The 17353-nt window shown below is 41.6% G+C and overlaps 1 protein-coding gene across 2 annotated transcripts in view; it reads right to left on the bottom strand.

Moving 5' to 3' along the window:
- Window positions 1-17353, bottom strand: part of LOC129814308 (ras-related protein Rab-3A-like) — a 28848-nt gene that overhangs the window by 9450 nt on the left and 2045 nt on the right. Inside the window, exons 1-2 of one of the 2 annotated variants that reach the window (XM_055867355.1) lie at window positions 3362-3718; window positions 2988-3212 (exon numbers count right to left, since the gene is read on the bottom strand). In XM_055867355.1, coding sequence (XP_055723330.1) covers window positions 2988-3212 — 225 coding nt within the window. In that variant the 5' untranslated portion in view covers window positions 3362-3718. Of the gene's footprint in view, window positions 1-2987; window positions 3213-3361; window positions 3719-17353 lie in introns of those variants that run through there. The other variant, XM_055867354.1, reaches the window with a different exon arrangement.

Here is a 17353-nt window from a genome sequence, read left to right on the forward strand (position 1 = left end):
TGTTCGACAGCGAGGTCTACTCTGCTGAAGGGGGTGGATGCAGACAACCCACCATGACGCACATGGTGTCACAACCAATCTTCTTCAGAACTAAACATATTCCTCACAGGAGCCACAGAGAGAGAGATGGAGAGAGAATCAGACAGAAAGAGAGAGACTGGCACTAGAGACACAAACCTCCTGCTAGTGTACCGATACTGCTCCTCTCCGCCCCCATCCCTCTCCAGGCACCCCTGTCATAGGCCTCTAATGGAGATGTGTGCATGAAAGCATAGGGGTCTGCCAAACTTTCGTACGGAAAAACATCTGCTAAATGGCATATATTACTATTATAGTATGAGTCTAGCCTATTGTCATGCGATATTTCCCATCTTTCCCCCATTACTGTATAGCTTATTGGTATCAAACTTGGAACTAGCCTGCATGCCAAGACCTTTGAGCTCATTCATATGAAAAGAAGGTAAAACGGTAGTCACCAACCCTGGTTCTGGTGTGCTACAGGTTATGCAAGCTTTTGTTCCAGTCCAACAATAATACACCCGAGTCAACTGATCATGCGCTTGTCGAGCAGTTTATTCTTTGGATCGGGTGTGTTAGTTCTTGGTTGAAACAAAAGCCTGTATACCCTGTACATTTGCTCTCCAAGGCCAGGGTTGGTGATTACTTACCACTGTAGTTAAATCTGTCAATGTCAGTTTTCCACCCAAACCAGGCGACTATGTATCCATAAGATGAGATACATTTGTAATTTGGGGGAGCAATCCCCAGTGCAGTCAAAAAACAGATTGTTCTGTGTTATATACAGCACCAGTCAAAAGTTTGGACACACCGACTCATTCAAGGGTCCTTTATTTGTACTATTTTCTACATTGTAGAATAATAGTGAAGACATCAAAACAATGAAAAAACATTTATGGAATCATGTAGTAAGCAAAAAAGTAAAACAAAATGTGTATATTTGAGATTCTTCAAAGTACTCACCCTTTGCATTGATGACAGCTTTGCACACTCTTGGCATTCCCTCAACTAGCTTCATGAGGTAGTCACCTGGAATGCATTTCAATTAACAGGTGTGCCTTGTTAAAAGTGAAATAGTGGAATATCTTTCCTTCTTAATGCGTTTGAGCCAATCAGTTGTGTTGTGACAAGATAGTGGTGGTACACAGAAAATAGCCTATTTGGTAAAATACCAAGCCCATATTATGGCAAGAACAGCTCAAATAAGCAAAGAGAAGCGATCATCCATCATTATTTTAAGACACGAAGGTCAGTCAATACGGAAAATTTCAAGAACTTTGAAAGTTTCTTCAAGTGTAGTCACAAAAACCATCAAGCACTATAATGAAGCTGGCTCTCATGAGGACAGCCACAGGAAAGGATGATCCAGAGTATAATTTGTTTTTCAACAGGACAATGACCCAACACACCTCCAGGCTGTGTAAGGGCTATTTTCCCAAGGAGAGTGCATCAGATGACCTGGCCTCCACACTCACCCAACCTCAACCCAATTGAGATGGTTTTGGATGAGTTGGACCACAGAGTCAAGGAAAAGCAGCCAACAAGTGTTCAGCATATGTGGGAACTCCTTCAAGACTGTTAGAAAAGCATTCCAGGTGAAGCTGATTGAGAGAATGCCAAGAGTGTGCAAAGTTGTCATCAAGGCAAAGGGTGGCTGTTTGGCCCTGTTCGGGAGTATTGTCGGACGGGACCACAGTGTCTCCCGACCCCTTCTGTCTCAGCCTCCAGTATTTATGCTGCAATAGTTTGTGTCGGGGGGCTAGGATCAGTCTGTTATCTGGAGTATTTCTCCCGTCTTATCCGGTGTCCTGTGTGAATTTAAGTATACTCTCTCTAATTCTCTTGCGCACTCTTTCTCAGAGGACCTGAGCCCTAGGACCATGCCTCAGGACTACCTGGCCTGATGACTCCTTGCTGTCCCCAGTCCACCTGGCCGTGCTGCTGCTCCAGTTTCAACTGTTCTGCCTGCGGCTATGGAACCCTGACCTGTTCACCAGATGTGCTACCTGTCCCAGACCTGCTGATTTCAACTCTCTAGAGACAGCAGTAGCGATAGAGATACTCTGAATGATTGGCTATGAAAAGCCAACTAACATTTACTCCTGGAGGTGCTGACCTGTTGCACCCTCTACAACTACTGTGATTATTATTATTTTACCCTGCTGGTCATCTATGAACATTTGAACATCTTGGCCATGTTCTGTTATAATCTCCACCCGGCACAGCCAGAAGAGGACTGGCCACCCCTCATAGCCTGGTTCCTCTCTAGGTTTCTTCCTAGGTTCCGGCCTTTCTAGGGAGTTTTTCCTAGCCGCCGTGCTTCTACACCTGCATTGCTTGCCGTTTGGGGTTTTAGGCTGGGTTTCTGTACAGCACTTTGTGACATCAACTGATGTGAGAAGGGCTTTAACAAATACATTTGATTGATTGGCTACTTTGAGGAATCTAAAATATATTTACATTTGTTTAACACTTTTTTGATTAATACATGTGTTATTTCATAGTTTTGATGTCTTTACTATTATTCTACAATGTAGAAAATAGTACAAATAAAGAAAAACCCTTGAATGAGTAAGTGTGTCCAAACTTTTAACTGGTACTGTATATATATGTTTTGGTGAGATGGAGTTTCGGCCAGCCTTGTGACATCACGGTTCCAAACCGCTCTGCCAATAACAAGTCGTTTTCAGTTTCTCTCCTCACTCTTAGACACTTCAACCAAAATTCTTGCTTGAGAAATTGGTCTTTGCTAAGAAGCTATATTTATTTCTTTTTTTTACCATTTTAATTGAAAACAATCAGTTGAAAACAATCACAGTAAAGTACTTAATTGTTACCCAGAAATGATTTGATATTGAGATAAAAACAGTTGGATTGGACCTTTAAAACCAGAACACCCCTAATAACGAACATGAGCTCATTTGTGGTTAACAGAAGGATGACAGAATCAGTTTAGGTCAGTGTCTCACCCAGATCTGCAGCTTTATCCTTTTGTCGTTCCTGTAGATGGTCTTCACCTTGAAGTCGATGCCCACCGTGCTGACGAAGGCTGGCGTGAAGGAGTCGTCAGCGTAGCGAAACAGGAAGGAGGTTTTACCCACACTGCTGTTGCCAATGATCAGGATCTTGAACATGTAGTCGAAGTTCTGGTCGGAGGACTCCTTCTGTCCATAGGTGGCTGTTGCTGAGGCCATCTTTGGAGGGAGAAAAGCAGAGAGCAAATCATACCGGGACATTCGGGGTCTCAATTTTTTGCCCAGGACTTTCAGTTTGTGATTAAAAAATATATATAAAATGGGACTAATAGTAAAGACATGCATTTTAAATGGTAAATATGCATTACCTATTAAAGTGGCATGAACACAACCTGCCAAGGAGGTTCTCTTCCGATTTTCAAACAAATCACATTTAAAAAGAAGTTGACCTGCGCACGTTCGTCCACTACAAAAGAATTACAGTTTTCAAACAGTGCATTCTGAGCCCGCTGTAGGAACCATGACGCTTATAGAATGCATCTCTGCACCTTTTGTATAGGAATATGTGTATTGGAGCTATTTATATTTTATACGCCTAATAAAATGGTAACTTCACCTTAAGGCCCGGAAAATGGTTAAAGACTCCAGCCACCTAAGCCATAGACTGTTATCTCTGCTTCCGAACGTGCATCAAGTCTGACACCAACAGGCTCCTGAACAGCTTCTATCCCCAAGCCATAAGACTGCTAAATAGCTAACAAAATGGCTACACGGACTATGCACACTGGACTCTACACACTGACACTCCAACACACACATGGGTTGGGCGGTATCCAGATTTTCATATCGTCATACCGGGATATATGGTATTACTGGCTTAGTACACAAGGGGGCGCCAAAACATGCAAAAAAGCCCATTGGGCGTCTATTACCAGAATGTTAACAAAAATAGCACAAGTAATAGGGAATTTCCATGGAGGCTGCTAGCTAAATATGCTAACGAGCACAAACAAAAATGAACTAATTGCAAAGACAGGTAATCCAGCTCATAGTCATGCATATATAGTTAGGAGCTACCAAAAATACATTTTGGTGAGTTTGGATAAGCGAATGTGAATAAGAAAAATTATGCTAATGAACAAAGTTGACGCATGATCGTCTGAAGGAAGAACAGTACCGGCTCTGAAGTAGCATGTATACACGTGGTGTCTGTGTGTAATATTAAGTCGCTAGGGCAACAGGCCTGCTCTGCTCTAAGAAGAGAGGAGAGAAAACAGCCGAGAAGTGAGAAAAAAAAGAAAATCTAGATATTTGTACAGCTGCCACTAACTCATCCAAAAGGGCTTTAGACATCTCAAACATGGCTGAGAGCAATATGATGCCCAGTCACCTTATTAATTCAACCACTTCCTTCGATTAACTAGCAAGTCAAATTTAGTTGTGTTAATGCAGAATTCTGCATTTTTCTTACAGGAAAAGAAGATGCAACGCATAACAAATATCTTTCTGCGTTTTGTAAATGAAGATCTGAAATGCTTCTTACTGTCATTTCTGCTCGACATCAGACACATTTAGTGCTTCAGCTGCACTTCTCCACTGAGAATTCCCCTGACGGGCATTCTATCAGCAGACAGCGCTCTGACTGATGTGTAGCTACTTTTCTCCGGTAAAAATGCAAGATTACATTTTAGCAAAACATTAGGATATGTAGCTGGCTACATTCTTTTTATAATAAACATTAGAAATCTGATGGCCATGCATAGTTTTTGTTCAAAAAAAGACTTGGCTTTTTCATTGTAAGCTCATTTAGCCTACTTCTGTGGCTGCTAGCCAAATAGTGTTGCACTTCTCTTGCCATCTGATGAAAATTAAGCTATTTTCTCATGAATGTGTTGCACTAATGTATTTTCTGTGAAGGAATACTATAGTTGCACATCCCTGATTACTCTATTGAAGAAAAATAAAACCTTTACTTGCATTACAAAACACGATCCCAGTCTATACACAGCTGGACCTGCTCCTGCTTTCTCCCGTTGTGCTACTTACAAACAAACACATGACTGTCTCAACTGTTCTGGGCAACTACAGTAAGCTTCCTAATGTGAAATAATGTGACAAGTGAAAAGACAAAAAGCGACCTGCTTTATCTCTTAACGTATTGCACAAGTTGACTGCAGGTATTTATTACTTTAAAAAGTAGCTACAAATATTAAAATGTATTGAAATACTTCAAAGAAATAGTTTCAAATGGTATTGACGGTAGTGAAAAATCATCCCATGGCCATTTCCAAATAACTCAGTAAACAATATACCGCACAAGCCTAATGCACACACATTTATGTGAGGTTACCTTAGCTTCTAGTGTTGAGGTTGAGAGCTTCAGAGTTCCGCACTATTTCAACGTGTAGACTAACGTCTTTTGGTATCAATGGTTGATTATTCAGGGTCAGGCTCCCAACCACTTTACACGGCAGCAGCAACCCGGCATGTTTTGGTCTCGTAGTTTTAAACCATTTCGTGACATTCAGCTAACGCTGTCCATCAGGATGGTCTAATGACATTTTGTTAGCGGGTCCTTTTAAGCCAAAAGGGGGCGTTCCATCACGCCGACACAATGTCTGTGCTCACTTGGGCGTGGTTACTGAATGGGCACAAGTTTATATGAAAAGCAATTCTCATTTAAAAAGGCTAAAATCACATTGCTATCATCACAAAAGTATTCTCATATTTAATCATATATGTTATTCAACATTTAGATGTAAACATAATACATAGGATGCATACACTGAGTTACAGTTACTTTGTCACACCATCCTTAACTTCTTCGGCATACAGGGAAATGTTCGGAATTTTGGATGACTGACGTGCCCAAAGTAAACTACCTGTTACTCAGGCCCAGAAGCTAGGATATGCATATAATTGGTGGTAGCATTGGGTAGAAAACACTCTAAAGTTTCTAAAACTCTTGTTTGAATTTGGCGCCCTACACTTTCACTGGCTGTTGTCATATCATCCCGTTAACGGGATTGCAGCCATAAGAAGTGAAACAGGTCAACATTCACAAGGCTGCGGGGCCAGATGGATTACCAGGACATGTGCTCCGGGCATGTGCTGACCAACTGGCAGGTGTCTTCACTGACATTTTCAACAACATTTCAAGCAGACCACCATAGTCCCTGTGCCCAAGAACACGAAGGCAACCTGCCGAAATGACTACAGACCCGTAGCATTCACGTTTGTAGCCATGAAGTGTTTTGAAAGGCTCACATCAACACCATTATCCAAGAAACCCTAGACCCACTCCAATTTGCATACCGAACCAAACAGATCCACAGATGATGCAATCTCTATTGCACTCCACACTGCCCTTTCCCACCTGGACAAAAGGAACACCTATGTGAGAGTGCTATTCATTGACTACAGCTCAGCATTCAATACCATAGTACCCTCAATGCTCACCACTAAGCTAAGGATCCTGGGACTAAACACCTCCCTCTGCAACTGGATCCTGGACTTCCTGACGGGCCACCCCCAGGTGGTGAGGGTAGGTAGCAACACATCTGCCACGCTGATCCTCAACACTGGAGCCCCCCCCACAGGTGCGTGCGCAGTCTCCTCCTGTACTCCCTGTTCACCCATGACTGCATGGCCAGGCACAACTCCAACACCATCATTAAGTTTGCAGATGACACAACAACCTAAAAGGTAAAGGAGGACGAGCACGCCCCCATTCTCATCGACAGGGCTGTAGTAGAGCAGGTTGAGAGCTTCAAGTTCCTTGGTGTCCACATCAACAAACTAGAATGGTCCAAACACACCAAGACAGTCGCGAAGAGGGCACAACAAAGCCTATTCCCCCTCAGGAAACTAAAAAGATTTGGCATGGGTCCTCAGATCCTCAAAAGGTTCTACAGCTGCAACATCGAGAGCATCCTGACTGGTTGCATCACTGCCTGGTACGGCAATTGCTCAGCCTCCGACCGCAAGGCACTACAGAGGGTAGTGCGTACGGCCCAGTACATCACTGGGGCTAAGCTGCCTGCCATCCAGGACCTCTACACCAGGCAGTGTTAGAGGAAGGCCCTAAAAATTGTCGAAAGACCCCAGCCACCCCAGCCATAGACCGTTCTCTCTACTACTGCATGGCAAGCGGTACCGGAGTGCCAAGTCTAGGACAAAAAGTCTTCTCAACAGTTTTTACACCCAAGCCATAAGACTCCTGAACAGGTAATCAAATGGCTACCCGGACTATTTTATGCTGCTGCTACTCTGTTTATCATATATGCATAGTCACTTTAACTATACATTCAAGTACATACTACCTCAATTGGCCCGACCAACCAGTGCCCCCGCACATTGGCTAACCGGGCTATCTGCATTGTGTCCCGCCACCCCCTCTTTACGCTACTCTCTGTTCATCATATATGCATCGTCACTTTAACCATATCTCAATCAGCCCGACTAACCGGTGTCTGTGTGTAGCCTTGGTACTGTATATAGCCTCGCTACTGTATATAGCCTCGCTACTGTTATTTTTCACTGTCTTCTTACTGTTGTTTTATTTATTTACTTACCTATTGTTCACCTAATACATTTTTTGCACTGTTGGTTAGAGCCTGTAAGTAAGCATTTCACAGTAAGGTCTACTACACCTGTTGTATTCGGTGCCTGTGACAAAAACTTTGATTTGATGAGTTCCTGCCAAGTCAAGCACTGGATGCTATGCAATGTTACAATATCTTGAATCAAACCAAAATGAATTTGGAAATAGGCATATGCTTATTACAGTATAATGACCCATGTGATTTTGATGGCTTGAATGTCACTGCGTACTCTTGACATTCAAAAATGCAATGACATTATGGTATTATTAATGGTACAAAACATTAGGAACACGTGCTCTTTCCTTGACAGACTGACCAGATGAATCCAAAGCTGTGATCCCTTATTGATGTCATCTGTTAAATCCACTTAAAATCAGTGTAGATAAAAAGGAGACAGGTTAAAATAAGGATTTTTAAGCTTTGAGACAATTGAGACATGGATTGTGTATGTGTGCCATTCAGAGGGTGAATGGCCAAGACAAAAGATTTAAGTGCCTTTGAACGGGGATGGTAGTAGGTGCCATGCGCATCGGTTTGTGTCAAGAACTGCAACGCTGCTGGGCTTTTCCAAGCTCAACAGTTTCCCGTGTGTATAAAGAATGGTCCACCACCCAAAGGACATCCAGCCAACTTGACACAACTGTGGGAACTATTAGAGTCAACATAGGCCAGGATCCCTGTGGAACGCTTTCGAAAAACCTACGCTGATGAATTGAAGCTGAGGGCAAAAAGGGGGGGGGTGCAACTCAACATTAGGAAAGTGTTCTTAAGGTGTTATACACATAGTGTATAGTGCTTTTGACACTGAAAAGATCTCTACAGTAGGGCTGGCACAATTACCGTATATCCAATAATTATGGAGGAGCGTCATGAATAAAAAAAATATATATAAGTATTCAGACCCTTTACTCAGTACTTTGTTGAAGCACCTATGGCATCGATTACAGCCCCAAGTCTTCTTGTGTATGACGCTTCAAGCCAATCTTCTTTGCAGATCCTCTCAAGTTGTTAGGTTGGATGGGGAGTGTCGCTGTACAGCTATTTTCAGGTCTCTCCAGAGATGTCCGATCGGGTTCAAGTCCGGGCTCTGGCTGTGCCACTCAAGGACATTCAGAGACTTGTCCCGAAGCCGCTCCTGCATTGTCTTGGCTGTGTGCTTAGGGTCGTTGTCCTGTTGGAAGTTGAACCTCCACCCCAGTCTTAGGTCCTGAGTGCTCTGGAGCAGGTTTTCATCAAGGATCTCTCAGTACTTTGCTTCATTCATCTTTCCCTTGATCCTGACAAGTCTCCCAGTCCCTGCCGCTGAAAAGATTTCCTAGCCACCGTGCTTCTACATCTGCATTGCTTGCTGTTTGGGGTTTTAGACTGGGTTTCTGTATAGCACTTTGTAACATCGGCTGATGTAAAAAGGGCTTTATAAATACATTTGATTGATATACCCCCCTTACCTTGTCACAACACAACTGATTGGCTGAAATGCATTAAGGAAATAAATTCCACAAGCCACACCTGTTAATTGAAATGCATTCTAGGTGACTACCTCATGAAGCTGGTTGAGGGAATGTCAAGAGTGTGCAAAGCTCTCAAGGCAAAGGGTGGCCATTTGAAGAATCTCAAATATAAAATAGATTTTGATTTGTGTAACACTTTTTTGGTTACTACATGATTCCATATGTGTCATTTCATAGTTTATTGTCTTCACTATTATTTTACAATGTAGAAAATAATACAAATAAAGAAAAAACCCTGGAATGAGTCGGTGTCCTAAAACCTTTGACCGGTAGTGTACATAGTGGTTCTTCCTTTAAAAGTTGCGTCGTAGAATTCTGTGACACGTTATTTAAGTGTCAGCAGCCATTGTTAACATTAATGCTAGTTCGTGCTAGTTTGACCACCAGAGGGCATCTTTGAGAAGCATTTGACTGTTATTAATATTGGCTGTACTAGAGAATATAACAACATTTGCTTAATTAATTTGATCAATATTATGGTGTTTCTATTCCAAGAAAAAATAAATCCTCAGGGTTTCCGTCAGGAGCTGTACAATGTGACCACTCGGGAGTAGGCTACTAAGTGACTGCGAGTGAAGAGCAAAATAATCCTAACATTTCCACACCCTAATTGTAGGCTAACCAATACCCAAAACGGAGATTCAGTGAAAATAAAAATCTCAGATTTATCAAGACCAGTCCTCATGCTTGGCTCAGAGCAGCACGAAACAGTGGATGGATAGATCCATAATAGATTACTATGGGAATAAATATCACTGAAATAATAGATAAATAATATCACTGTAATAGAGCCACTAAAATGTAGTTGGAATAAACATCTGCATTTTGAAAGTATTTTTTCTCATTATTCTTTTACAAAAGCATAAAGAGGTTGATGAACAGCTACTGTACAGTATACTGTATGCTTTATCCAACATTTTGCGGTTGCATGAGGTTTTTAGTTAGAAATGTAACACTTTAGAGTACTTAAGCATCGAACACATTGCAAGTAGGGGGGGGATTTTCACACCTACAATGGCCGGGCTATGAAGAGTCTATTATTGCCCTGCTAATAGCCCATCATGGAAACATTGTTTGCATCGGTAATCTGCCTTTTTGGACGCTGATTATGGCTGATTACATTGCAATCCATGAGGAAACTGCATGGCAGGCTGACTGACTACCTGTTACACGAGTGCAGCATCAAAAGGACCTTGTGGCTGCAAGGAGCCAAGGTAAGTTGCTAGCTAGCATTAAACTTATCTTATAAAAAACAATCAATCTTTACATAATCACTAGTTAACCTTGTAATATCATCAACCATGTGTAGTTAACTAGCTTGTCCTGTGTTGCATATAATCAATGCAGTGCCTGTTAATTTATCATCGAATCACAGCCTGCTTCAACTTTGCCAAACGGGTGATTTGACAAAAGCGCATTCGGGAGAAAAAAGCACATTCGTTGCACAAATGTACCTAACCATAAATATCAATGCCTTTCTTAAAATCAATACACAGAAGTATATATTTTTAAATCTGCATATTTAGTAAAAAGAAAATGCATGTTAGCAGGCAATATTAACTAGGGAAATTGTGTCACTGTAACGATTGTCGTCGGGAGAAGGAGAAGACGACCAAGGTGCAGCGTGGTAAGTGTCCACATTAACTTATAATAAATACTAACACTTGAACAAAAACAATAAAACGACAAACGAACAGTTCTGCAAGGTGCACTACACTAAACAGGAAACAACTACCCACAAACACAGGTGGGAACAGGGTACCTAAGTATGGTTCTCAATCAGAGACAACGATTGACAGCTGCCTCTGATTGGGAACCATATCAGTCCAAACACATAGAAATACAAAACATAGAACAAAACATATAATGCCCACCCCAACTCACACCCTGACCGAACCAAAATAGAGACATAAACAAGGAACTAAGGTCAGGGCGTGACAGTCACATCCCTTGCATTCAGTGCAAGCAAAGTCAGGGTATATGCAACAGTTTGGGCCACCTGGCTCGTTGTGAACTGTGTTTCTTCCTAACAAAGACTGTAATTCATTTTCTAGAATTAATATTGAAGGTTGTGCAATGTAATAGCAATATTTAGACTTACACGGAACCCAACCCCGCTGCGAGCGTGCGCCATTGTGCGCTATCGTACATACATTTATTTTGCCCCCCACACCAAACGCGATCACGACACGCAGGTTAAAATATGTGCTCTCAACCAATGACATTCATTTGGGGACAGGTCTGAAAGCATTAAACATGTATGGCAATTTAGCTAGCTAGCTTGCACTTGCTAGCTAACGTTAATTTGTCCTATTTAGCTAGCCTGCTGTTGCTAGCTAATTTGTCCTGGGATATAAACATTGAGTTGTTATTTTACCTGAAATGCACAAGGACCTCCGACATTTAATCCACACATAAAACGGCCAACCGAATCGTTTCTAGTCATCTCTCCTCCTTCCAGGCTTTTTCGCATCTAAACTTTCATTGTATTACCACGACAACCGGCAACAAAGTTCGTCTTTTAATCACCCACGTGGGTATAACCAATGAGGAGATGGCACGTGGGTACCTGCTTCTATAAACCAATGAGAAGATGACTTTCAGCGCAATTTGCGTCAGAAATAGGAACAACTTCTATTTTAGCCCTTGGCGTCGCAGATGCTTGTTGGTGCGCGCGAGCAGTGTGGGTGCAATAATTGAACAACATGGATTTCTAAATTTATTTTGCGACGCTCGCGCACACGACGTGTCCGGTCTGGTCAGCATGTTAGGGTTGCCACCCGTTCGACAAAATACGTAAAGGTTCCCTATTTCCCTGAAAGAATAAACATTTGTTTTCTAAATTATATTTTACAGATTTGACCATATTAATGACCAAAGGCTCATATTTCTGTGTGTTTATTATAATTAAGTCTATGACTTGATATTTGATAGAGCAGTCTGACTGAGCGGTGGTAGGCAGCATTCAAACAGCACTTTACTGCATTTGTGAGCAGGTCTTAGCAATGCTTGAAGCACAGCGCTGTTTATGACTTCAAGCCTATCAACTCCCGAGATTAGGCTGGCAATACTAAAGTTCCTATAAGAACATCCAATAGTCAAAGGTATATGAAATACAAATGGTATAGAAGAAATAGTCAACACGTCATAATTCCTATAGTAACTACAACCTAAAACTTCTTAACTGGGAATATTGAACCACCAGCTTTCATATGTTCTCATGTTCTGAACAAGGAACGTAAACGTTAGCTTTTTTACATGCAACATATTGCACTTCTCCAACACTGTTTTTGCATTATTTAAACCAAATTGAACATGTTTCATTATTTGAGAATAAATTGATTTTATGTATTATATTAGGTTAAAATAAAAGGGTTCATTGTTCATTCAGTATTATTGTAATTGTCATTATTACAAATATATATATATATAAAAATATATATAATAATAATAAATAAAATTAAAAAAAAATCGGCTGATTAATCGGTATCGGCTTTGAAAAATCATATTCGGTTGACCTCTAGTATGAAAACATGTTTTCAAAATGCCTCCAGCTGTCCATCACTACTGTAAACAAAGCATTTAAAGCATATTGAAGATAGAAGTTGCCTCTTAATGAGTTCCGAGAGCCGATCTGTTATCCACCGTGTATTATTATTATTAACCCTGCCTTATAATTATATAAAAGTCCCTTAGATATTCTCACAGACCAGATTTGCCCTAATGAAAAATGCCCCGTAGATATTCATTTAGAATCCTCCAATCCTGGAATTGTTGTTTGCAGAATTCACGTCCCGCTATGCTTGTGAAAAACAAAATGCCTCCAGCTGTCCATCACCACTGTAAATAAAAACACAGAATATCTTAGGGGCTTTTATAGAATTATATTGACCTGCTCCCTTATTAATAAGTGAATAAAGATTTAGTTTATGTATAACTGACTTGTGTGATAAGTTTCTCTCCTCATTTGATAGTAAAGAAATTAACCACCACAGTATTCAAACCCTTTACTATGAGACTTGAAATTTGGGATGCTCGATATATCAGTGAACATATCGGAATCGGCCGATAATAGCTAAAAATGCCAACATCGGTATCGGCCCGATGTCTAAAACCGATGTCAAAAGTACCGTGCATACCTACATAACGTAGGTATGCATTTAACTACATGACGTAATAACACCACATAAAATTTTGCGCTACACATGCAACACAGCATTATTAACCTAGCCCACAATGTCTGCGGTGTGGATCGAGCAGTCAACATGTCGAGCAGTCATTTGAAAGAGTAAGAATATTTTGGCGAGACAGCTCAAAGGTGAAATCCATTAAAGCCAAGATAATGGAATTCATTGCCCTCGACAATCAACCGTTCTCTGTCGTGGGTGATGTTGGCTTCGCCGACTGGTCGAACACCGGTACACAGTACCAACTGCGCTATTTTTCAGATGTTGCCCTACCGGAGTTACACAGTAATAGCATCACTGCTATTAGCTTCACGACATACATACTATGGAACGCTGTTTGGGTCATTGCGTGTCAAAAAGTGACTGTTCCACTGGATGTCATAAGGTGAATGCACCAATTTGTAAGTCGCTCTGGATAAGAGCGTCTGCTAAATGACTTAAATGTAAATGTAAATGTAAAAAAGATACAGTAGCACTGTCAAAGCTGAACAAAAGTCTGCGAACAAGCAAACACCAGTCACAAATTATGTGTTTACAATTCCGAGTTAGTAATAAAGCATAATTTGTTCGACCGCAACTTCTGGGTTAGTTAGCTTTAGCTTGGTACGTAGCTAGCACCAACACAACCAGACTGAAAACAATGACCTGTAGAAACTGCAGTTATTTTCATTATTCTTAGCAATGATTTAGGAATCCTTGTGAGTAAGTATTAGCTAGGATGCCAATTGTTGTTTGCCTATTAAATTTAACTTCAATTTATGAAAATAAATAACTAGCCAGCTACTTAACCCTGTTGACCAAAGCTAATGTGATAAGCAGCCAGCTAGCTTCATCTGGCTAGTGAGGCTCAACCGGACTGGGTTATGTGTTGTGAAGCTAGCCACAATAAGGATTAGGCACAATAGCGGAATTTGCGGTTTGCCTTCAAAATAAAAGTATATCATTGACAGTGACGCAAATTAATACAAATAGTAGAATTATACCATAATTTTAATTTGAAGGCTAACCGCAAAGTCCACTATTGTGGCTAATCCTTATTGTGGTTAGCTTCACATAGATGGCTCTGACCACCGTTAATCAAATATGACATTTCTTATAAATTAGGGTTATTTTAGATGACACCAAGCTATAGCTACTGAAACAGATGATGTCGTTTTGCTATGTTTTTGCTATTTCTTTCACTTACTTGCTGTACTGTTTCAATTGTTCAGTCATTTCATTCTCAACCAGAATTTGGGTCTTTTTGGGTCTTTGCGTGTCAGAGATACGTCAAATAACACTGTTTGACGTGTCAAATAAGCTTGTTGACCAATCAGGACCTGAATATGACTGCACGTCACATAATAATTGAATGCGTTCATACATTTTTTACGGAGTTATTACACATTGATTACACTATCACTCGTATTTCATATGTCACAATGATTCATCGATATGTATGCAATGATGCTGGTACGTTGTGTGTTTGTGTTAACTATTTAATAGTACTAGAATTCTTAAAAGGCTGCTAAAATGTTAAATATCGGTTATTGGGTTTAATGGCAAGGAAAGTATTGGATATCGGTATCGGCCAAAAATGTCATATCGGTGCATCACTACTTGAAATTGAGTTCAGGTGCATCCTGTTTCAATTGATCATCCCTGAGATGTTTCTTCAACTTGACTGGAGTCCACCTGTGGTAAATTAAATTGATTGGACATGATTTGGAAAGGCACACACCTGTCTATATAAGGTCCCACAGTTGACAGTGCATTTCAGTGCAAAAAACAAGCCATGTGGTCGAAGGAATTGTCCGTAGAGCTCCGAGACAGGATTGTGTCGAAGCACATATTTGGGGAAGGGTACCAAAATATTCTACAGCATTTAATTTCCCAAGAACACTGTTTGGAACCACTAAGACTCTTCCTAGATCTGGCCAAACTGAGCAATCGGGGGAGAAGGGCCTTGGTCAGGGAGGTGACCAAGTACCCGATGGTCACTCTGACAGAGCTCCAGAGTTCCTCTGTGGAGATAGTTGTCCTATCTCTGCAGCACTCCACCAATCAGGCCAGACAGAAGCCACTCCTCAGTAAAAAGGCACAACAGCCCGCTTGGAGTTTGCGAAAAAGGCACCTCTCAGACCATGAGAAACACGATTCTCTGGTCTGATAAAACCAAGACCTCTTTGGCCTGAATGCCAAGCGTCACATCTGGAGGAAATCTGGCAACATCCCTACAGTGAAGCATGGTAGTGGCAGCATCATGCTGTGGGGATGTTTTTCAGCTGCAGGGCCAAGAAGACTAGCCAGGATTGAAGGAAAGATGAGCGGAGCAAAGTAAAGAGAGATCCATGATGAAAACCTGTTCCAGAGCACTCAGGACCTCAGATTGGGACGAAGGTTCACGTTCCAACAGGACAACGACCCTAAGCACACAGCCAAGATAACGCAGGAGTGGCTTCAAGACAAGTCTCTGAATGGCCTTGAGTGGCCCGGACTTGAACCCGATTGAACATCTCTGGAAAGGCCTGAAAATAGCTGTCCAGCAATGCTCCCCATCCAACCTGCCAGAGCTTGAGAAGATCTGCAGAAAAGAATGAGATTATCTCCCCATATACAAGTGTGCCAAGTAGAGGTCGACCGATTAATCGGGGCCGATTTCAAGTTTTCATAACAATCGGAAATCTGTATTTTTGGGCACCGATTTATATATATATTTTTTACACCTTTATTTAATCTTTATTTAACTAGTCAGTTAAAAACACATTCTTATTTTCAATTATGGCCTAGGAACGAGGCAGAACGACAGATTTTTAACCTTGTCAGCTCGGGGGATCCAATCTTGCAACCTTACAGTTAACTAGTCCAATGCTCTAACACCTGATTACATTGCACTCCACGAGGAGCCTGCCTGTTAGGGAATGCAGTAAGCTAAGGTAAGTTGCTAGCTAGCATTAAACTTATCTTATAAAAAAACAATCAATCAATGACTGTCATTGCTCCAATGTGTACCTAACCATAAACATCAATGCCTTTCTTAAAATCAATACACAAGTATATATTTTTAAACCTGCATATTTAGCTAAAAGAAATCCAGGTTAGCGGGCAATATTAACCAGGTGAAATTGTGTCATTTCTCTTACGTTCATTGCACGCAGAGTCAGGGTATATGCAACAGTTTGGGCCGCCTGGCTCTTTGCGAACTGATTTGCCAGAATTTTACGTAATTATTACATTTACATTTTACATTTAAGTCATTTATCAGACGCTCTTATCCAGAGCGACTTACAAGTACATACATTCATACTTTTTTGTAGTGGCCCCCCGTGGGAATCGAACCCACAACCCTGGCATTGCAAGCGCCATGCTCTACCAACTGAGCCACACGGGACCATAATTATGACAACATTGAAGGTTGTGCAATGTAACAGGAATATTTAGACTCATGGATGCCACCCGTTAGATAAAATACGGAACGGAATAAACGTTTTGTTTTCGAGGTGATAGTTTCCGGATTAGTCAAAGGTATATGGTTTAGGGCCTCCCGGGTGGCGCAGTGGTCTAGAGCACTGCATCGCAGTGCTAACTGCGCCACCAGAGTCTCTGGGTTCGCCCCCAGGCTCTGTCGCAGCCGGCCGCGACCGGGAGGTCCGTGGGGCGACGCACAATTGGGCTAGCGTCGTCCGGGTAAGGGAGGGTTTGGCCGGTGGGGATTTCCTTGTCTCATCGCGCTCCAGCGACTCCTGTGGCGGGCTGGGCGCAGTGCGTGCTAACCAAGGGGGCCAGGTGCACGGTGTTTCCTCCGACACATTGGTGCGGCTGGCTTCCGGGTTGGAGGCGCGCTGTGTTAAAGAAGCAGTGCGGCTTGGTTGGGTTGTGCTTCGGAGGACGCATGACTTTCGACCTTCGTCTCTCCCGAGCCCGTACGGGAGTTGTAGCGATGAGACAAGATAGTAATTACTAGCGATTGGATACCACGAAAATTGGGGATAAAATGTTTTTTTTAAATTAAAAAAAATAAAAAATAAAAAAATATATATATGGTTTAGAGATAAATAGTCGACGCGTTATAATTCCTG

This window comes from Salvelinus fontinalis, chromosome 17, assembly GCF_029448725.1.
Source record: "Salvelinus fontinalis isolate EN_2023a chromosome 17, ASM2944872v1, whole genome shotgun sequence".
Taxonomy (NCBI): domain Eukaryota; kingdom Metazoa; phylum Chordata; class Actinopteri; order Salmoniformes; family Salmonidae; genus Salvelinus; species Salvelinus fontinalis.